The 23,820-nt window shown below is 31.7% G+C and overlaps 1 protein-coding gene across 3 annotated transcripts in view; it reads left to right on the top strand.

Annotated features, from left to right (window-relative positions):
- Window positions 1-22,857, top strand: part of LOC134720984 (protein spire homolog 1-like) — a 54,685-nt gene extending 31,828 nt beyond the window's left edge. Inside the window, exons 4-15 of one of the 3 annotated variants that reach the window (XM_063583618.1) lie at window positions 5,455-5,580; window positions 7,706-7,771; window positions 8,450-8,608; window positions 9,676-9,762; window positions 14,365-14,485; window positions 15,260-15,366; window positions 15,959-16,061; window positions 16,799-18,567; window positions 20,259-20,393; window positions 21,013-21,114; window positions 21,595-21,695; window positions 22,332-22,857. In XM_063583618.1, coding sequence (XP_063439688.1) covers window positions 5,455-5,580; window positions 7,706-7,771; window positions 8,450-8,608; window positions 9,676-9,762; window positions 14,365-14,485; window positions 15,260-15,366; window positions 15,959-16,061; window positions 16,799-18,567; window positions 20,259-20,393; window positions 21,013-21,114; window positions 21,595-21,695; window positions 22,332-22,680 — 3,225 coding nt within the window. In that variant the 3' untranslated portion in view covers window positions 22,681-22,857. The remainder of the gene's footprint in view (window positions 1-5,454; window positions 5,581-7,705; window positions 7,772-8,449; window positions 8,609-9,675; window positions 9,763-14,364; window positions 14,486-15,259; window positions 15,367-15,958; window positions 16,062-16,798; window positions 18,568-20,258; window positions 20,394-21,012; window positions 21,115-21,594; window positions 21,696-22,331) is intronic. The other 2 variants (XM_063583619.1, XM_063583620.1) reach the window with 2 other exon arrangements.
- The last annotated feature ends 963 nt before the right edge of the window (window positions 22,858-23,820 follow it).

The raw sequence follows: 23,820 nt of genomic DNA on the forward strand, positions 1-23,820 counted from the left end.
GCTCAGTAGAATAATCATGATGTAACAAGTGCTGCAGACAGATAAGATAATCAGGATGGATGGACTGCCAGGCGATAATGAAAATATTGACTGGAAAACTGTCAATGACTTTCAGTGAAACTATCTGATTGAATACCGTCATGATATTGTTACTTATAGCAGGGGCGGATCCAGGATTTTAGATTAGGGGGGGCGCAATTTTTATATTCACCAAGCGGAGCGAGGCGAAACAAATTTTGAGGTTATTTTTTTTTGAAATATTCTTCTAAAGGGGTGCAATGTAGGTATTTCAAACTATTGTGAGGTACAGTCAGCAAGAAATTAAAGTTTCAAGTAGAAACCACCTAAATCCAACCTGACAACAATCTACAATCATTAGTATCATGGACGGACTGATGTAAAACAATATGTTCCTGTTCCACAAAAAAAACCTCTCAGTTATGATGGCAAGGTCTCCTACAAACTTGAAAAATCTTCAACAATCTCCTAACACCAATAACTTGCACACTACATGTAAGAGATTCATTCTGCATATCTATGATAGAGTTTATAAAGCTGCAGCCCAAAACAGATGCTGAAGAACATGAGAACATTTTATTTTGATTCTGTGTTCCTACACAAACCAATCTACACTCAAGACACCAGCACTTCTAAAATATATATATCAATATCAGGTCATAATATCTGTCAAGCAATCCTTGAAAGACATTGGTGCTGATAGTTGGGATAAACAGATAAACAGAAACATCACAAAAATAAGAAGCCCTTGTTTGCAGATCGTCAATGTGTCTTAGCCATTCAACATGGTTTAAATTATGTGAAATGAAACTGGTTCACTTAAGAATTACTTTAACATTCCATAACACCATCCTCGACAAACTATGTTAGGACGATGGAAATGTAAAGAGTTGACAGATAGACGGGCGGATCGACGGAAGCAAAGTGAGACAAGACAGATCACATCAGCTCACATGACCAATGCTAGATACTAGAATTTGATTTTGCAAAGGAAAATTTACACTTTTCGCCGTGATTTTCAATTGTCCTTTCATAATATGTTTTAACTTTTTGGATTTTCGGAGGTCGTGCCAGACTTTATATATACTGTGTTCGCCACAAACCACTAAATTCAGAATGAGATACATTTACGAAGTTATTTTTATTTTGTGGGGATCCTGGCCATGCATGTAATACGGTATACATAATTTGGCACTTTGATTATCAAAGAAATTGATTATAAAAACGGCAAATACAATGTAACAATTTTTTGTACTTTAACTGCTAAAACATTTTTTTCATTTTTTAGTCAGACACCTTCTTTGAAGTGTATAATATTTATAGAACTTGAATAAATCGTAGGTCAGTTGATTAGTAAACACGTTGATTCTGTTACTAAGCCGGTTTCTTAGCATAGAAAGTCCCTGGTTATACTGACTGTTTTACATACTTTGAATGTTAATAAGGAATGGTCTCTTCTAATACTGAAACAAGTTAAAGAAAACCCATACTTTGCAAATTTCAGGGGGGGCGCATGCCCGCCAAGCCCCCCCTAAATCCGCCCCTGTATAGGGAGGAGATAATCACAAAAATCTGACTGAAAAACAGTCCTACTGTAACACATACAACGGCCTTAATGACACAATCTGACTGAAATACAGTCATAGTACTGTAACACATACAAAGGCCTTAATGACACAATCTGACTGAAATACACAGGCATTATGTATGACAATTATCTACATTTGTTTAGAAGAGGGACTACAAGTATTTAAAAGAAGAAAGACATAAAATAAATTATAGATAGCAACACAACAGCTAGGGCATGACACCATACTGATATTACTACATGACACCATACTGATATTACTTCTTGACACCATACTGATATAACTACTTGACATCATACTGATATTACTACTTGACACCATAATGATATTACTACTTGACACCATACTGATATTACTACTTGACACCATACTGATATTACTTCTTGACACCATACTGATATTACTACATGACACCATACTGATATTACTACATGACACCATACTGATATTACTACTTGACACCATACTGATATTACTTCTTGACACCATAGTAATATTACTGCATGACACCATACTGATATTACTACTTGACACCATACTGATATTACTACTTGACACCATACTGATATTACTTCTTGACACCATACTGATATTACTACTTGACACCATACTGATATTACTACATGACATTATACTGATATTACTACATGACACCATACTGATATTACTACATGACACCATACTGATATTACAAAAGAGTGTTTGCCAGACTGTGCTGAAGGTCAATTTTTAACTCTGAAGTCTTAAAGCTAATTCTCAGTTAACCTGCTACTTGTCTTAGTCATGTACAGTCTTAAACAATGAGCAAAGCCTGTGGCCTCATAGCACACAGCCAGCTATTGAAGGTCTAAAATGACAAATGTAAAACCATTCAAATAAGAAAACTAAACACCTAATTTATGTACCAAACTATTAACCAAAAAAAATGTTGCTTTATCAGCAATCACAAAATAATGAGGAAATCATTGTAGCCGGTTTTGATTTGCCTTTGTGAATATTCACTAGTTCAAAAAACATGCATATTGATAGTATAAAAGTGAATTTCAATGCAAATAAATGTATGTTTTACATGACGTCATTTGCAGTATTTAATGTCCTGAAAATTGAATTTTAGTATAATTCCCACCATTTATCATAAAGGGATACAGTTTATTTTAGAATGTGAAAGAATTTCATCAAAATAAGCATCTTTGTAAGAAATTGAATATGATCTCAACTGATAATATCTCCCTTTTATGTAGTAAACTTCATTTATCATATTTATTTCTATACTTTTACATAATTGAAGATGCATTTAAATTAAGTTGTCTTTTTTAATGGCGTATTTTCAGACAGTTAAGCTAAATTATATGGCATATGGAATATATTAGTATGAAAAGGTTTAAGTTACATGCAGTATATTATTCTTGAAATAAGAGACTTTGTTTAGTACCTTATTTATTTAGATTATATATTGCCAGGGAAATTTAGAGTAGATTTGAGTTATACCTGGGTTGCTGTCTTTTTTGTTATTTCTTTTATCAAATGTTTTTGTATTTTCAAATCCTGATGAATGATTGTAAATACATTTTGTGCCACTCTTTGTTATTTACAATGAACATTTAGTTGGAAAAAATAGGTAAAATAAACTTAAACACCAAAGGCCAAATACAACTATTCCCTGGACTAGCAAAATATTCTTTTTTAAATGTGTTGTGTAAACTAAAATTAAACTGGAAATTAACGAAATTTTAGATAGATATTCTAATAATAGTGATTTTTCTGAAGGGAGGTGTATCCTGGTAACAGTTCATTGATGACCAAACGAGACAAAAATTCAACATCATTATCAAAAATCTTGATATTGAAGTGGGCGTCTGACCCAAACATGACACATATAGGTTTACAATTCACCCTAATGGGTTTAAAATAACGGAGAACTTATCATCGCCTATAAAAAGACGTGTGGTGAAGCAGATATGTCCGCGGATAGGACCCGTCTTTTTATCGGTTGATGGTCACTTGATGATTCTTTGATCCCTTGTTTATTTACCTTCAATGTCCGTTAATAAGCAATTGTTAACTTGCCAATAGAGATAAAGCATGGTCAATTTGTATAAATATGTCAAACAATAAGTTAGAGTTTAGATAGATTTTAGTAAGTTTATAACCATTTTTGTCAATAACACTTGAAGGTGCTAGGTAATTGTGAATTGTTTTACTTTAATTGTGTTTACTATTGGAAGATAGATATAAATCCCAAACATACGCCAGGACAATTGTTTATTGTGGGGTTGGACTGAGGTAATCATTCTTTATCCTGGTGTTGTTCTGGTCTGGTTGATAAGGCATACTTGTGTTGTAGTCCTATTTATATTTTGCAAGCAAGGATTAAAAAGGTCTTTTGTCTAAACTTGGACTTTCATTATCAATTTTACAAGGATTAATTGAATATTATATACTTTAAAGTTATGGCAAGGCCTCTTTTTGAACCTTCCTGCACATATGCCTATTCCCATTTTATCATCCAGGGACAGGGGGGAAGATGTGATTGGCGGTTTTGAACATTAGTCTTTCCTACTGATCTTAATTTTTGTAAAGTTCAAATTTACATGAGTAAATGTTTTTTTGTTATTTGATCATAATTGCAAAAATTGGTGAATATATCCCCTTATGGAAGCTACTCACTGATCAGAACATCAGGACATGTACAGAATGATAATCTTCTTCATTACAGAAATAATAAGATTTTTGCCAAGATTTTGATTAATTTTTATACATTTGCACAGAAAGATTAAAATTTAGTGGTAAAAAAATAATATCATTTCTTTTTTTCTGTAATCAAAGTAATTACAAAATCTTAGAATTATTAATAAATTCAAACACTGCCTTAGGTCTATGGTGTTATAAGTTCATGACCTCAACAGTTTGATGATAATCAGTTCTCTCTAGTTATGTTGACCGTCATCACCATTTTATACCCAAGATGTAAAAATGTCAGGATGTCTCCATTTATTAAATCTCTCTCATTATTTATTTGTCCAGTCAATGTTGAATTTTAAATCTTGAATAATAAGAATATCGTCTTCACTCTGTCAGCCTTTTGTTGTCAAACATATGATATATGGTGTTCTTATGTGAATCATAGAAACTGTATTCAGATCATAAAAGATATTTTCTTTACTTGGACGAAGTGATTGTTTGTATAATCCATTAGATTTATCACAGCAGTATAAAATAAATATTGAATTTTACTTTCAAGAGTTTTAACTTGTTTTTCTTGTAACAAATAGTAAACAGTTATTTATAAAACCTGAAGGTATTATGTCCATATATTGTATGAAAACAATCAGAAACTGACCTCTGAGCAGGTATTGAAGATTTAGAAGTTAAAATATGATGGTCAAAGTTTTCTGGACTCAACTGTTGTATTGTTTCTTATATAAATAAAGTTTTACCCTTCTGTTTAAATCTTGACCACATGGCAGGGTACTATTGTTATGAACAAGATTAGTCAAATACAACTTTGTTACATACTGAAATTCTGTCATAGTTTTTAGTGAAAAGATCAGAATTGACTCTTAATCCTGGTTGAATCAAGTGTTAACATTAGTTTTACATAAAGATCTAAGCATACTGACCTTTTTGAACCAAAATTAAATTATTCTAATAGCTTTAAAAAAAACTAAGGACAAAAAAACTAAAATTTTGACCATCATTTAGCTTTTCTTTTTCTATTAATTCAGTCTTAAAATACAGTAAGTATTGTTTTGAGCATGCTAGCGTCTACATGTTTATAATACAGTTTTTGCTTTATTGGTACATGTTTCAACATTATATTCATAAAACATTTTTTTTCTATTTCCAGTTGTGTGTAAGACATCTAACCAGCAACCAAGATGCAGGTTACCATTATAAAGCTGTGTGTAGAGCACTGGCAGCTGAGGCAGCAGAGCTTCTACTGTTTCTGGACAAAGTTACCAGGGAAAATAAAGTAAGTTCTTAATGCAAATCTATCAGTATGATGTTTTTACCTCCATCCTCCTCATTCAACAAAATCTCTTGTATTTTTTTTCAAACAATAATTAAAGAAGCACCTAATTTTTTACTTCAATCTCAATTGACGATACAGAGGCGGATTTAGGGGGGGGCGGGGGGCCCGGGCCCCCCCTTTTTGGAAAAAAATGGTTGCTTATATAGGGAATCACTGAAGCGTGACTGGAGCTGGCCCCCTCTTATGGCAGTCAGTGGGCCCCCACTTATGAAAATTCCTGGATCGGCCACTGCGATACCTGTCAGTTTTCTATGGGAACTCCTAGGTTTCTCTGCCAAAAATAAATGGCTTCCATGAAATAGCCAATAGTGATGAAAGCGGCTTTAAACCAAAAATGGAACTATCATTATAATATATAATTTACTGACATTTTCATGAGTTAAAACCATGATTATCAACTATAAGTGTTCTTCCAGGAAATAGTTTTAACTTTAAGTATTCCCAGTATGCATGTACCCATATTGACATGCAGATAAAATTGTTTTTGAATGCTAAATAAATATGCTTTAAGCCTTATACAAATTCATAAAACTTTTATCAAAATATGATGATCTTAAAAGTTTAAGGACCTTCCTTAACCTTAAATATTACACAATCTGCATTCCATGGCCAGGACCCCTTATCTGACACATAAACACTATCTATAATTGATTTTGCATTTTTTATGGACAAGTAATTACGTGATTGACAGGCAGAGATATAAATTATCTACATCCTTTTTAAAATTTCTGCTTTTTCATACCTTCCCTGTTTAGGTAATTGATTATCCTTCAGGGTGGTTTTATTTTACAATATAATCAATTAGGTATTTTATCCTCAGTGTAAATACAGGTTTTATTGCTCACTGAATATTTGGGTAGAGGTCGTTAAATTCTATTCTGTATTAAATTGAACTACCTATAATCAATGGAAAATCCAAAGAATTTAAAAAAAATCATTCATTGTTGTCAGAAAAGAACATGCTATGATTGCACAAGGAATATATTCAGAAATGAAATTGAGAGATTTTATGTTTTATCTCCCAATAATCAGCAATTTTATATTTTATTGGCGGAAAGTATTTTATATGGAAATTATGGCATAATTTGTCATCAGAAGATTTACTGTTGATATGAATATATGAAGTACTCTATATAGCTATTTGATGAATTTTAAATGAGTACATAAAAGTATTCTATAATAAAAGAAGGTACCAAGAGGGGAAAAGAAAAATATGGTGACCATAGAAGTGAAAATGATAATTGAATCAAGGGGCAAGTGGAAGCTTGCCTCAGGGTGCAATATTTTCTCACGTTGAAAATTTTAACAAAATAGAGAGCTTGTAGAACAATTGGGGATTATAGCCTTGCATGTTTGCATTGAAAATGGATAATAGGGACACACTTCTGTAATTTTTCATATACATGTACATGAGCGAATTCCTTGCCCCAATTTTCATATTTCTTGTTGTTTCTATAAAAGGGTTCGAGTCTGAAACTTGCTTAGGTTTCAATATTCAGGAAGCAGATTTTGCTGTACAGTTTACATAAGTTTAATTGGATAGAAATGACACTTTCACATTGTATATCTCACCAAATAACTGTTACTAGAGTACATTACTATGTTATTCGCTGTCTATCAGATTGAAGTTGAAATTCATTAGTTTGGGAGGATTTATTATCCTAAAGAATAAATCTATTAATTTATTTATAAGACAAATAGTAAAATCCATATACCAAATGCAGACAGACAAATTGCTTTTAAAAACAGCAAACCAAACAAAGGTTTCAGATCTAACAAATAAAGCTGTAATGTAGCCAAATCATGGTAAAGTAATTAAAATTGAGAATGGTTATTGTGAATGTGTCAAAGAGAGAACAACCTGACCAAAAAGGAAAGACAGCTGAAGGCCAACAATGGGTCTTTAACACAGCACATACAGAATTAAAAACAATTACATTGCATAGCTATGTATATTTTGTTAAAAATTATTATAAAAGTAGTCACAATAACTCAAAACATGTGTATATTTAGTCATTTCTATTTTCATCAGTTCTTTTATCCTTTTTTGTTCTATTTTTTTCAGAGGTTAGTAGAGACACAGCTTGATAAGGATCTCCAGCAGCTCGACAATTTACAGAGAGCAGATTGGGTAAGTTATCCAAGAAAGATAACTCTGATTCACAAAATATGCCACCTTCTACTCAACTGATTTAGCATATTCAGCTGTAATGACCATTTTAAACGCAGTTCTCGGATCCGTTATTTAAAGACTACAGTTTTCTTTTGTTCTGTAAACATCTTCAACCTAAAACATATTTTCACAATGTGTTGCAAAATGAATATAAATGAAATATACCCCCAAGGGTGACTGGGGAAATAAAATATGGTCACTTGGTCTTCTCTTGAAGTGAGGGGTCCATTTGGCTGTGCAGGATGTATCAAGTTTGTAGCCGTGTCCAATCAGAATGGGGACTTTAAATCTGATGCATTGTGTACAGTAAGCGCCATGCTCTTTGCATGTAAAGAACCTTTGCAACAACTCTTTGAGGGGTCCGTAGGTGGCCTGTTTGCAAGGCAAAATTTCTGTCCCTATTCAATGTACCCTCATTTTCTAGTGGCAGTCCAAAGGAGTAGGTTTTTTTGTCTACCAGACCAGACACATTTGGTATTCCATTTTATTATACAATGTATTTAAAGTGTAAGTATAAAAAAGAAGATGTGGTATGATTGCCCAATGACACAACTCTCCACAACAGACCAAATGTCAGTTTGATGCAGAAATTTTGACATAGATTTGTTGAATTAATTTTATCTCCCGATATTTCAGGCCAGACTATGGGTGCAGATGATGAGGGAATTAAGACAGGGTGTCAGGTTAAAGAAAGTAGAACATATCCACTTGCAACCAGTAGAGTTTGAACTGACTCCATTTGAGATACTTATGGAGGACATTCGAACCAGGAGATATACACTCAATAAAGTTCAGGTAAGAACAGTTGTTTCACTTTTTAAGAAAAAAAATGAGAATATTGCATAGGCGGATCTAGGGGGGGGGATTTGGTTGATTATATAGGGATTCATTGAAGCATGACTCACAGGAGCGGGCCCCCCTTAGGAAAAGTTCTGGATCTGCCACTGTATTGTCTGACCGTACTGAAGTTTGATTTTAAAGCCAACTTACTTTGTGATGAATGTTTTTGACTGTCATGTTTTGTGCCAATTTAAAAATTGACTTGTAGTGTGCTTTGAAACCTGTAAGACTTTAGAAATGTGTGTTTAAAAAAAATCAGAGCTCTTTCCACATATGGCAGAATTGAAACTTTTAATGGAAAGTAGAGGACTATGTCTCATTAAAATAACAATTAAATGTGGATATTTAAGATAATCTTATTTTGAAATATGTTTGAAATGTTTGTGATTATCAAAGTAAATGCAAAGAGATTATAATTCTGTTCTACAATTTTTATCTTTGAAGATTTCATCAAATAATATAACACTTGAAAAAAGGAAAAAAAGTTGATTACCGGTAAAATGCATATTTATATCAAAACATGACAAATAGGGAGAAAATCTTTATACAAGAGTTTACTGTTTATATAAATTTTGAGCATTCATTAAAACAAAAATAATGAAAAGGTATTTTTGCACATATTTTTTTTCTGAGCATATGAGAAAATTTCCTGATTTTTATAGGAGGTTTGGTTTTATAGGTAAAGTATAAATGTGTTTAGTCACTCTATACAATTTTAGTCAATACAAAGATTTACAAATATATAAGGTAGTTTATTATGAAAGTAAATGCATGGTGTGCTTAAATGAGTTCAGCATGGCACCTTGAAATGTTAAAGGAGAGAGAGGAAGCGGTAATGCTGTGTTTGTCTACTAATGTCATGTCTGGAAGAAGAATACCTTCAATTTCTCTGCTTTTTTGCAACCACACCAATATGTCTGAGTCCTGAGTTTGTTTAGTTGCATGGTCTGCAGATATCCATTCCTTTATATGACTTGTATACTACTAATACTGTTACATGTGCATGTTGTGTTATTTAATAGGTAAATGGTGATATACCAAATACAGTCAAGAGTGATGCCCATGCCGTCATGTTAGATTTCATCAGGTCAAGGCCACCATTACAACCAGTAAGTATGTTAGGATTAGAAGGGTTATATAGTTTAGTAACCTTTAGTCAGGTCAACGACTCAACGCTACCATTAATTAAAGATTATTGGTGGATCTCAAAAAAAAAAGAGGGGGGGGGGGGGAGTTTCTCAGCTATACTCTCGTATTATTTGGACAAGACTCAGTTAAACTTTGCAAATTTGAAGATGAAACATTCTGAACAGACAAATATACTATAGGAAAAGTACCTTTAATAGACGTATTTACACTTTTGGTATTAAGCTGTATATTGCCTCGGAATGACCTTAAATCGACTCTGAATCACATTTTGACGTCAAGCAACAATCACTTTTAAATTTTGACGTCAAATATTTTAAATTATGATGTCAAAGTTTACGGGAACCTGTGTGATTTTGCGTAATGGCTAACAAATTTGCATACAAGTGTAGATACATCTATTCCTTCTTGAACTTGAACTTGCTAAAATGTCATTAGCAATGTATTTTAAATCCCTCACCTTACTGATAGGTCAACATTTTGATTATATAAATAAGTTTTTATAGTTATGTCTATAGAAAAAAATAACCAAAAAGAATTTATAATATAAGTTTATGACCAAGTAATTCTTCTGAAGTGTTATTTTTCTAAATTCTTATATAATTTTTCTCTATATCATTTAAACCCAAGGTTAAATATGAATGATTTTGTAATTAAAGTTATCAATCTTGTTAAGACTTTTAATTTTGTGGGTCATCACACCAAATTTAACATTTATGAAGAGCATTTTACTAACAAATATCCTTAATAATAATATTGTAATAACTTCTATATCTACGTGATCTATTAAATATTTAGGTTAAAAGTTCTATAATCTGCCTATAATTTTCTCTAATTTTCCAATGGTAAAGAGAATTGAACACTTATTCATACTGCTAATTATGTAGCCTCTGAAAATCATCTGTGCATTTTTTCAGCATGTGCTCGTGTTGTATGTAGATAATTGTCTATATCCATCAATTAACTTCGCCATAAATCCTAGTAATCACCGCTTGTGTATTTACTTACTGTCTGAAACTGTATGTTCATTACTATGGATGTTTTAGACGCGTGTACTAATTCTGAAAACTGTGAATTTAATCAAATTCAAAATGAGTTTGCTATGGAAATAATTGAAAAATTGCAAAAATGGAAAATGTCTGAAAATTTAGAAAACAAGGATTTGGAAAAAAATGATATTGAGGTCAGTAGTTTTAATTGTGTGACATTATTTACCTTTTCCAAAGATTGACCGACTTTTTATTGAGGAAAGTAAATGTCAGATTGAAGTTATAAATTTAATTAAAAATTTCGAGACTTTAATTTCACGTTTTTGACATGTCCTATCACCTTACAATTACATTCTTGACTAAGTACAGTTGTGTGACATATACTGAATTAAACAGTATATTTTACATCTATATATAGGACACAAATTGATAGTAAGGGTCTATGATACCATAGTATTCATGGTTGTAACTAGTACAGAAATCTTGCATGTAATGGTCAACTTTTACTAATTGTGACTTGGATAGAGTTGTCTCAATGACACTCATACCACATCTTCTTATATCTATGCAAATTTTGATGTGTCTAGTCCTTATTGTTTTCATATGTCAGGGAAAACATTATTATGGAAGTTAGTTAGTAGTTAAATATATGTAAATTTTCATATAGGGATAAAAGTTTTCCAATACTTGTAATAAGAAGGTCCTCTTGTTTTGTCTTTTTTTGTTAGACTGGATTGACACACTTCTTAAAAACAACTAAGAAATTACTTCAATCATATTCGGTCATCAACTCAACAGTTTAAATGAGTTGTAATGTGTGAACACTTTTGGAACTGTCAGATACCTATTACCAATGGTATTTCAACTGATCGGGCGGAGCTAATGTTTTAATTTGCATGTGGACAGTCTATTTGAAGATGTGTGTGATAAGGATGATTGCCGTTATAATTAATACTGATTTCTCATCACCAATCAGTGTCATCAAAGGAATTTACAAAAGAATAACTAGACACTTCATTGATGAGTTTATCCTAAAACACCTATCTATAGATGGAATGGTTTATTATGAGCGAACCGATTAAACTCCGCCCAGTCAAGTGAAATAAATAGAGTAATACCTCTAGTTTGTGGTTACTTTTTATGCCCACTTTGGGGCTTCATGTTTTTTGTCTGTGCATCAGTTAGTCCATTAGTCCGTTCATTTGTCTAGCTGTCCTAGGTAGTTTTAAATGAAATTCAAGTCCAATCAACTTGAAACTTTGTACACATGCTCCCTATGGTATGATCTTTCTTATTTTAATGCCAAATTTTTGGAGTTTTGACCCCAATTTTAACATTCACTGAACATAGAAAATGATATTGTAAGTGGGGCATCTGTGCAGTTATTATAGACACATTCTTGTTTCAATATATGGAATGAACTTTTAAAAGTTTTGTCACATATTATGCCAATACTACTGAACATAACTTCTCCATATTTCAGCAGCTTAATGGTAATGAGAAAGAATAGAAAATGTGTCCCCTGGGGTAAATTTGATATTTAGAAAAAAATAGAAACAAGGACCAGAAAAGTCTTTTATTTGTCTGTACATGTATATTTTAGCCAAAAGTTAGTATACATGTACAAAGTTTGCACACTTTTTGGAAGCATGCAATGTTAAAGGTGTATATAGTAGAATTTAGTTTACATGAACCCTTCATACAGAAATAGATTTTGGCAATTTACCTATGTAGTAGCCTTAAAATTAAATAAAGATGATTAGAAGCAGTCAAAGTTGGTTTACACAGAAAACATTAGATGAAAGTAGAATTGTCTATGTAATGAATAGGGGCATTTACTGTTTACATGATAACATCTGTTCTCCTGTCTGAAACCTTTCAATCTCTAAAAGTATTCTGATAAGCTCATGATTATAGTAGAAAGCTTATTCTGTTTGAAAACAGTTGTTTGATGCAAAAGATAACAATATATTACAATAAGAGTCTTCACGTTTTGTAAAACTATTAAAATTTGATTTTTAAATAAATGACTTGTATGATATATTAACTGCATGTTTTGAAATGTGTAATACCATTGAAATAATCTGATACTGAAACAATGTTTCATTATCAGTATGAAAACATCACTCAGTTGGACCTTCTGATTGGTCTAGTCATCAGTAAAGCAGATGCTGATGACCTTTCCTGAATTTTAAATAATACCAATGACTTTTCCAAAGGAGTAGAGGCAAATAAGACCCTTATTTGGCCCAAAAATTACCGCAAATTTAAAAGTTATCATAAAAAAATTTAAATTACTGAAAAGTATCTAAGGTGAAAGGTATTGAAAAAAACAAAACAATTTTGGACATTGAACAAGTTACCATGGCAACAAATCATGACTTAGTTTGCATATTTTGTAAAATTTCGTGATTTTCCTCGTTTTCCATCAAATTTTTAAGTATATTTTAGATTGAAAAAGTATGTTCGCACCCAAGAAACAACTTATTATTTCGCGAGATTTTGTCAATAGTTATATTAAAGCTGCTGTTAAATTTTTTTGTTGTTTCTTGGATGCGCCAATTTGAAAAAGTTATCAAACATTTTATTTTCTTGGGCCAAAACCAGGCCTTTCTAAATGAATTTAATGACTTCCTGAATTTCTGCAAAAATCCAATTACTTCTTCCTAAATTCAATTACTTTACTTAAACTCTGTTTCCAAATACTGTGGATTCTTAATTTTTCATGGGATACCAATTTTCTTGGATAATCGTGGGTACATGTGAAATCAAATGTACAACGAAAAGCAAACTATTTATATACGCTGTATACAGACTTTGACAAAACCAGGAAATTTAATGTCCACAAACATTTAATATCCACAAACATTTGATATCATATCCACAAACATTTAATATCCACAAACATGCAAGTAGGAGGCTACAATTTTCTGTGCTGATTCAGAAAGAGACTTTTTAGACAATCTTTTTAAGTATTAGTAAGCCAATAGATTTTCCAAGTATTTATCATTCAGTAATTGATCAATGCACTACAAATCTGGTGTGGTTGTGAGAGATTAACTTATGATTGGGTTAATATAAAAAAGAAGATGTGGTATGATTGCCAATGAGACAACTATCCACAAAAGACCAAAATGACACAAACATTAACAACTATAGGTTACCGTACGGCCTTCAACAATGAGGAAAGCCCATACCGCATAGTCAGCTATAAAAGGCCCTGATTAGACAATGTAAAACAGTTCAAACGAGAAAACTAACGGCCTTATTTATGTTCAAAAATGAAATTGAACGAAAATCAAATATGTTACACATAAACAAACGACAACCACTGCATTTACAGGCTCCTGACTTGGGACAGGCACATTCATAATAATATGTTGGGTTAAACATGTTATCGGGATCCCAACCCTCCCCCTCAACTGGGACAGTGGTATAACAGTACAACATTCAAGTTCTCAATATTAACTACATTTGATACATGTATTTGGGATGTCAACAGTGAATGTGTGTGTTTGTTAATTTATGCCAATTTTACAGTCTGTTACATGAAACTAAGTTTTGTTGTTATTTTAGGCTAAAGATAGAGTACTGAAATCACCACCAAAGAGAGAGCTTTCGGTTAGGGAACAATTGTTACTCCATATAAGATCTCAACCACCTAAATTGAAATCCGTTAGTGAGGGCCAACATATGGGTAAGTGTAGACATATCTATCTATCAACAGACATAGATTCAGGGAGGTATTTTAGAAGTAAGGACAGTGACCTTGGTCACTATAAAGAATAGCTGCCATTCGGAATTACTGTAATGAATAATCCTCAGCTGTTACCAGAAAGGGCAATTAATTTTCAACTAGATACGAAAGAGAAAAAATAGGGCAAAGACCCAAATGCCGTTTTACAACAAGACAAGTACTTAGTGGTAATGGCAGTGACTTTATTCGATACTAGTATTTTGAAAATTGATGAGGGATTTTTAAAAGAATATGCTGTCAGACAAATAAACCTCATCTATCATTAACATTGCTGAAACATAAAAATTTGTATAATAGGTATTGGGTATACATGAATGAGAAAGCAACCCAATACATTGTACCACAAATTGTGATATGAACTATGATATCATTGGCTTATTATCAACTTTTCTTGCTTTTGTAACCTGTTGATATTTCACATCATTATATACTGTGGATTTATTATATTTCGTTGAATACCAATTTTCGTGGACTTCGTGGGTACGGGGAAACCACGAATTGCAAATTTTCTGTATGATTAAAGTAGACTTTTGGAAAACGAATAAATCAAATATTCACGAAAAATGCAAGTTTTCCTCAATCCACAAAAATTGGTACCCACGAAAATAAATGATTCCACAGTATACAAACTTTTGTACAGCCCTTTCATACTGCAGTAGAAAATAAAGTTGTTTTTCACTTGCATTGATTGTAAACATTGTGTTTTATTTGTAGTTGAGACATCCAGAACCAAGTTGGATAACAACAATGAGAAAGAGAATCCTCAACCAGTTAGGAAAGTCATCAAACCAGATTTTAATCTGCTGCTTGATAGCTTTGAGGTTTGTGTTAGTTTAACACTAATAGTATTGTAACTTTCCAATAGATTGATTAATATCTGAAGATGGATTGCATTTGGCCTGTTTAACTTTTCGAGTGTCACTGATGAGTCTTTTGTAGACGAAACAGGTGTCTGGCGTATATACAAAATTTAGTCCTGTTATCTATGATGAGTTTATTTTTAAATGGATCAAATGTGACATGTTTAACAACTTCTGAATTTCTGTTAAGAAGTCAGGAAAAACAATTGAGTCCTTATTATTTTGAACAGAGACTTTAACTACATCATGAAGAACTCTCAGTTCAATAGCATCCTCGTGATGTTTGTTTTAGATATACTTCGATAAATACAGTTACGATGTAGTTCCTTTCACTATACTTTTTATTTTGTTAAGAATTTATTGTTTGCTTGTTAAGACAAATATAAATGAAAAGTGATTGAAATAATTATAATATTACAGAAATTCAGATGTAGCCTTTGGCTGTTTTGTGTCCCTTTAGTTAGGTTGTTGTCTCTTTGACACATTGCCCATTTTCATTCTCAATTTATGTGTACAAGACTCTTTATAAATTTACAATGTTTCTCTCCTACAGGATGATGAAGATGATGATAGTGGCACATTGAGTCCTAAATCAAGAAGATCTAGTGTCGCAACACCTTCTCCAGAACAAGAGGTTCCTCAATGGAGGAGAACTGGTAATTTATTTCTGTAAAATCGCATCATTAATTTATGTGAAATGTCAATTACACATGTACATGAGATTTTGTATTACTATGTGTAAGGTTTTAACTGGTTAAATGTTTTGATATACATGTTATAGGTAAAGTTCACTCAAATGCCAATCTTTTAAAGTTATTTAATGATATTTTATAAGCAGGAATTTTGAATGTCATGTATAAAGATAACGTAAATACTAATGACGAACACAAACTTGAAAATTTGAAGACAAAAGCAAAAGAAACAACAAGTACAGAAAAACTAAACAGAAAAAGATTTTGTTAAAAAAAATTGAAATGAATTTATGTGCTCTGGAAGAGTAATCAGTCCCAACTCCACTAGTAAAAAATTGTTGGTAATTTGCATTAAGCACAATCAAGGATAAAAGAACAGAATTGTGACTGATACAAATAAAACTAATCTGTGGTTATCTGTGACACCAACATTTTATAACATTTGAGCAAGTCATGAAGGTGTCTGTAAAACAATCTTGAGTTCAGACTTCAATTTTATCATGAGGAACCCTCATTTTAATATCATCCATGTTATGTTTGTTCTAGATATTCTTGAAAAGTACAGTAATGATGTTGTTCCATATTTACTATCACCTAGCATGATGGGATTGTACTGTTTATGTGGCGTCATATTTAAGACTTTATTATTCACTTATAGAATTCACTCAGAACATTGATTTAAATTTGTTATTTACTTTCAGTTGTAAGAGATGTAGTTACCCAGGAAAGACACAACATCCTGAAGAGACGTAATACAATAACAGTATGTGAATCTCCCCAGGTATCCCCTATTTCTCCTGTTGAGAATGAGGCTTCGTTAAAGCATCGTGAGCATGAATCAAAAGTTAAACGGAGTGGTCCTGTTTCTAAGTCTAATGCATGTCCAAGTGATTTACGCAAACGTTTGAATGACAAATTGCATGGGTGTTCTAGTGTTTCTCGGTTACATACTCGTCGCATGCATGGTTCAATATCTGAAGTACCGTCCGAATCTGATAACAGTGAATCTGTTGTCGATGAACGAAAGACAGTGAAAAGTGAATCTCAGACAATGGTTAGGAGAGCATCATCATCACTTAGTAGGATGTCCTCTTCTACACTGAACAAAGTTAATTCCGATGACAAATCAAGAGTCAGACGATCAAGTAGTAGAACAATGAGCACAAACGATTCTGATGCTGCAAGACAAAATAGTAAAAGTGTAATAAGAGTTCAAAGAAAAATTTCAAATAGCGAAGAAAATTCTTCCGTACAAACTAATGAGAGTAAAATTAGAGTGCGGAGAAAAATATCAGACTCTGGTAAAGAATCAGTGCAGGTCGTGAAAAATGTTAGTGTTCAAAGAAAACTGTCAAGCAGTTCTGAAATTTCTCCATCACAGGCCGCTGAACAAAAAAGAAGAACACAAAAACTTTTAGACAGAGATGAAAATTCAAAGCAAAGAACTGAAAATACTGAAACTAGGAAAACTCAATTATCAGACAGAAGTGAGAAAAATAACACTGTGCAAAGAGCAACTTCTTATAGAATTAGAAGACCAGTTTCTTTTGAATTGTCTGAAGATAACGATAGCAATCAGTCTTTGGAATATAAGTCATCACAACCTCATTCACCAAAAATAATAATTCCGAAACGTTCGTCATCACCCATATCACATTCATCACCATTATCACCAATTTCACCAACAAAAACGCATGTTTCTATGTGTTTTGCTGGGTTAACTGATATGTCGTCTTCCCCTATTAAAATGCATGTTTCTCCAAGTTCGAAAAAGCAGCATGAAAACGCATGTATGAATGACTCTGAAGATACTGAAATTTCATTAGGACGATCGCTTCCCAGTCGTAGAATTCTAGTATCAAGAAGGAGTTCTATGCCTGTCAGTAAATCTTGTAATGATCTTGATGAGACAGAATCTCCACAACCTGCTGATTTACACAGAACACAAAGTGTGCTGGAAATTGAACCTGAAAAACCAAGACCAAAACCTCGACCACGACTTTCCATAAAGAGGAATAGTCTTTCTCCAGGAGATACAATAACCGACATTTCTCCTTCAGTGCCAAAAATTGAATCTCCGGCAGAAACAACACCAAAGGAGGAATCTGCTGTTAATCCACCAAAACCAGTGCCAAGACCCAGAACAAAACTAGTGCAAAGGTCACAGAGTCAGAGAACTTCTGTCAGACATTCATTAGACTTAACACAATTACGTGCAATAAATACACCTGACTTCTCCATTTTAGAAAATGGAACAGTCCAGGAAGAAACAGAGAATAAGCCATCTTCTCCTCGGAGGAGTTACAGGTCAGAAACACCAGATCCATCAATGTTAAGAGGTGAAACATCTCCAAGGTTATCTGAATTAAATGTAAATGAACTTTTAAATGTAAGTGCTCCGAGTGTTCAGGAGAAAGATACTAACAACAGTAGTTGCGCACCTCCTTGCCAAGACTCTAGCTCTGAATCTGTGAGTACCTAACCTATCTTTAACCTTCTAACAAAGACATAACCAGTATCCTTCTACTTTGAACACCTTTTACACAGACTTTCTCTGTCTGTCTGTCACATTTTTATTTAAAAAAACAAGAATTTCTTCTTTAACCAAAAAAATATCAGCTGGATCATTCATCATTCTTTTCATTTTAGATTTAACAATATTCATTTGCTTCACAATTATCTGTATTTGTAGAAAACTATATTTTGCTTCAGTAATTTTCAGGACGATCTAATAGTATTTACTGTTTTATTTTAATTCAAATATGTATTTGAACAAATAATTGAAATAACAATAACAAATATTTTGATAGCCTATTTAAGATATTGGTTATGTCTTTGAAGCTGGTTGTCTCAAATCTGTTTTAAGTCATTGGCGGCAATGTATATTTATTATACAGTTTTTACGCCATAAGAGACAATCGTAGAAAATAAGATGAACTTTAGCAGCTTAAATTACTAAGTTGTGCTTTTCTTCATTAAAATCATTTTTTGAATAATACAATTTGTTTAAAAAGAACAATTTAAAGATCTGAAAAATATTTGGTAATTTTAGCTGCAGGCTTATTTAGTTTAGATTTAGATTTATTTTTGCGAAATAATTTCAACCCATCAACGCAAATGTTAAATGTATTTGATTACATTTACACTTTTGATGGATTCCATCAACATGCTGTTAGTTTTGATTTCTTCACATTATTAGTACAGTTTCACAAACTTAGAATTACAACAATTTTAAATACAGAAATTTTCTGTGATTTTAACAATATTTTGTAGGTTACATCCCTTTATTAGAGCAATCATATGAACTTTGATATTGTTATTACATTTTGGTGTGAGAAATTCATTTCAAACATTAGAATAAGAAAATTTATTTTAAATCAAATGTTAGTATATATTAGAAAATAAAATAATTAACTGCACCAGGGAAGTAATTCATAAAAAACAAGTTTGTAGACCAGTAGATTCCTTCTTTATAAAACTAGAATATTTCATCTGAACCACATGTACCATAGAATCTTTAGTATAAGCTAGTTTACATGGAAATTCAGTTTACATTTATCATAGAATTTGTTTACAGTTACAGTTATAAAATAATTTATTTACTGTTATCATAGAATTTGTTTACAGTTATCAAAGAATTTGTTTATAGTTATGAAATCATTGAATGATTTGCATATATTTTAGTTGTATTGATTGAGTCTCATAAAGGGTACTAAATATTTTGCATGGTTTATTGCTTGTTAAATGTCAGTATTTTTTCTATTATTTTTAAATAAATCTTTTTGTTTCTCTGAAGCATATTGAAATCAGTTCTTACTTTATCCTGCAAGTTTGTATAACTGCATGAGATAGAGTAAAATTCTAATAGCTTCTGCTATTGACCTACTGACATAATGACAAGATAATGAAAGAGATTTTTGGGGTGGAAATGTATTAAGGCAACATTTTCTGCCTACAATAGTTGTTATTCTTATTGAATATTGGCACTCAGTCAATTTCTTTTTAAGTGAAGTTCAGATTCAATTTCTTTTTTTTTTAATGGTGGATTTTTCTTTTTTATGGGTTCACCACTATTGCTGATACTTTAAAACTTTATAAAAACTTAAAGAAATCTTAAATATTAACATATTTTAAATGTCAATTCTTATTTTCCATTTGAAGAAGTGGCAGCATCCTATAGAGTGTCTGTCATTAACATTGGAAGAAGTCATGCATATCAGAACAGTGCTAACAAAGGCAGAGCTTGAATCATTGATAAACCAACCAGAATTCTACACTATGATATCAAAAGGAAAGGTATGGTACCTGTAATTAGTTCTTATGTCATGACATATTTATATTAATCTAAAGATGTACAGGAGGTTCTTGAATTCTGTTGCACTTCGTCACAAAACAAAACACACAAATCCCAAGAATTCAAAACCTGTATAAGTACTGTGACACAGAAATTAGCAACTACATGCATATGTCACCGTAAGGTCTTCAACAATTAGAAAATTTAATCCTTCAAAGTAAGTTATAAAAGGCATATAAATGTTAGATTTGTTCAGCTATTGTCTGATCTCTATATGTTTATGGAAATATTAACATAGAGACAGTCATACTGTAAATTCAGAAATTATTGTGTGCAGTTATTGAGATTTTTTAGAATGGACAAAACTACATGTTTTGTAATTACGATTTTAAAAAAAATATTCATACAGAACTATACTTCAGCTATAAGAATATGAATTCTTATCGTTGCATAACTCACCCAATTGCATTTTTGCATTTATAAAAATCTTGCAATAATTTCTGACTTTTCAGTACTAAGTTCAATGATATTGCCATTGAATTCTGAAAATTTATAAACTGTTTTGTCTAAGATTTAGGTAACAAATGATTCAAACTCAATAAAAACTATGTATTTTTTCAGGTGTGCTTTACCTGTAAAGAAGTGAAGTTCTCCATTTTAGGTCAGTGGGGGAACAGGTGTAAAATCTGTAAAAGAAACGTGTGTAACAACTGTCTTCGAAAGGTAAGGGAAGATAATTCGCTTAGATTTCTTATTCTGGATTTCATGTATTAACAGGTACAAGATATATATAAAAAGTATGAATTAATTGTGTTTAATCACTAATGGAAGTGAGATAGTGAAATAGTGATAAGCAGGTTTGGTTCAGTTTTGTTGAAATAAGCTAAGAAACACTTATTCATTATTCAGATACTATAAGCAATAGGTCAACAATATGTGGTGAATGGAATGATTGTAAGGTGTACATGTTTGCTTGTCAGGGTTCATCTTGACCTCAATTACACGAATCATTGATAAGTGTATATGATACTTAAACATGTAGTAAATGTTTTATCTTGAAAGACTTTCAAGCAGAAAACCAATCTTGATATGTAAAGCAGGCAAAAATTTTCAGTGTGTGTACTATTGTTTCTTAGATAATATATTAGCTTTAATTTCTAATTAAACAATATTTATTTTCTATTATTTGGGTTTTTTTTGCAGATGAACATTCCTACAGAACATTTCCATAATATACCTGTACATACACTTAGTCCTATACCTCTTGGTCAAGAAGCTTTAGATATACTCAAGGTCTATGAAAGGTAAATATGTGATAAGACTAATGGAAGTAAAGTCTGTGTTAGTCAGATTCGTTATTGGTAGTTTATTTACATATGTTAGCAGCCGTACTTCACAGTAGAATTTTAAACAGGAATGTTACTGTCAGTAAAGACGATACAATATTTTGTTCAGAGTTTTATTGGAGAAGAATGAGAGAGAAACTTGAGAGTTTTTGTTTCAAAACTATAAACCAGAAAAGTGATTTTCAATTTAATTTAGAAAATTATACATATATCAACATGTATTTTCATGACATGACAAGATATACAAAGTAATCAAACATATTGTGAGTATACAATGTAAAAGAAAAGAGCCAAAGTTATACAAACAAGATAAAACAGAGACAAAACTAACCACACGTGATCCAGTATCTACATTTACACCTTTTATGACCTTTATTATATAAACTTCTAATCAGATGATGGAAAAAACATTATAAAGGGAGTAAAATTGAGCTTCGAAATGGGGAATGTGTCAAAGAGATAACAAGTTGACCAAAGAGCAGGAAGCAGCTGAAGGCCACAAGTAGGCTTTTTAAGCTTTATATTGTGCTTTTATCAAAATGAATGTGTATTAAGAACTGTTGTAACATAATCTTCTTTGTCTTATCTTTTCAGTACTGGATCAGTTCCTCATTCTCCACTTACACAGAAAAAACTTTTACGTGAGATAGAAAACAAATCCCCGAAGAAATCTCTTCAGAGATCTCAAACATTTAATTCTTCTCCGAACTTAGCAAGTCCATTACCGAACAAAAATTTACTGAAAGGACCTCAAATGAATGTGTGTTGTGAATGTAAAAAGATGATCATGGATATAATACGGACAAGTCGGACTTCTATAGCTCTGATAAATAAAAGAAAAACAGTTCAATCAACTACAACTAGCAACGAAGAAAAGAGGCCGTCTTCTTTATCAGCATCTTCACTGTCTCTTAGTGTCAAAAACTTCTTCACACAGAAATAATACATATACAATTGTACATGTGTAGACTGTGTATTTTATGTGTTATTTTAATTTCAAATACTACTTAAATTGTTTCAATCAAAAGTTTCTGTTCTAGATCAAAGCATTTATATTATATACTTGAAATAATTTCATTTTATTTTTAAAAAGTTATATTTATTAATCTTGTTAAAAGTTATTTACAAAAATGTACCTAGAATCTCAGTATTTGAAAGCTATCAGTTTTGTGGCATAATTAAAAATCTCAGTTCATCTAGAAATCATTTTTTTGGAGAATGCTGAATCTTTTCAACTATAATATTCCATCTTCTGATAAAATACCTCATTCCAAAATCTTTTTTTTCTTCTTTATTTGACATTTATTTCAATGTTATCCATTAACCAGATCTAACTCAAAATTGTTGGTACAAGCAATAGATGTAACATTCGTATATTGTCTTTTTTTTGCAATTTTGTAAGAAAATCATATCTTTGTCCTATAATCCACAAGCATCATATAAAAATCAATGAATTTTGTTTAAATTACTCCTTTATTGCAATTATATTCATTATCTCTCAAATCATACGTGACTTGTACAATTCTTTAATACTATCTGAGTATTGAAGCTGACCGTGAGTTTCCCAAAATGCAATTTCATAGACACCATTGACAAATTGTTCTGACAGTGTATTAATACGGTGTTGTGTATATATGTATGTAAAAAGGCCATAATGTATATTTAGTTCATAGCACTGTAAAAATATCATCCAATTCATTGTCATAAATTTTATTTGCAAAGACTTATTTATTTATATATGGTGCATCGTTGCATATAGTTGTGTTTTAACAATGTAAAAAGTGATGAGCCATTACAATATTTTTAGAGGTAAATAATTAGGATCTTTTAATTTATTACTTGCATATGAAATTTAACAATTTTGTGACAATATTTATAGAATTTGAATTACAAAGATCATATTTAATAAAAATGTTGTCAATTCTTGTTGTGCAACTTGTCATACTGTAAACCAACTTATTTTCGCGGATACTTTATTTCGCGTTTAGTCCTATCTAGACCACTTCGCGGCCATTTAAATTCGCAATTTTCTTATTTACTTGAGGTGGTTAAATAAGAAAAGATCCAAGTGATACATATTCGC

Source organism: Mytilus trossulus, chromosome 6, assembly GCF_036588685.1.
Source record: "Mytilus trossulus isolate FHL-02 chromosome 6, PNRI_Mtr1.1.1.hap1, whole genome shotgun sequence".
Classification (NCBI taxonomy): domain Eukaryota; kingdom Metazoa; phylum Mollusca; class Bivalvia; order Mytilida; family Mytilidae; genus Mytilus; species Mytilus trossulus.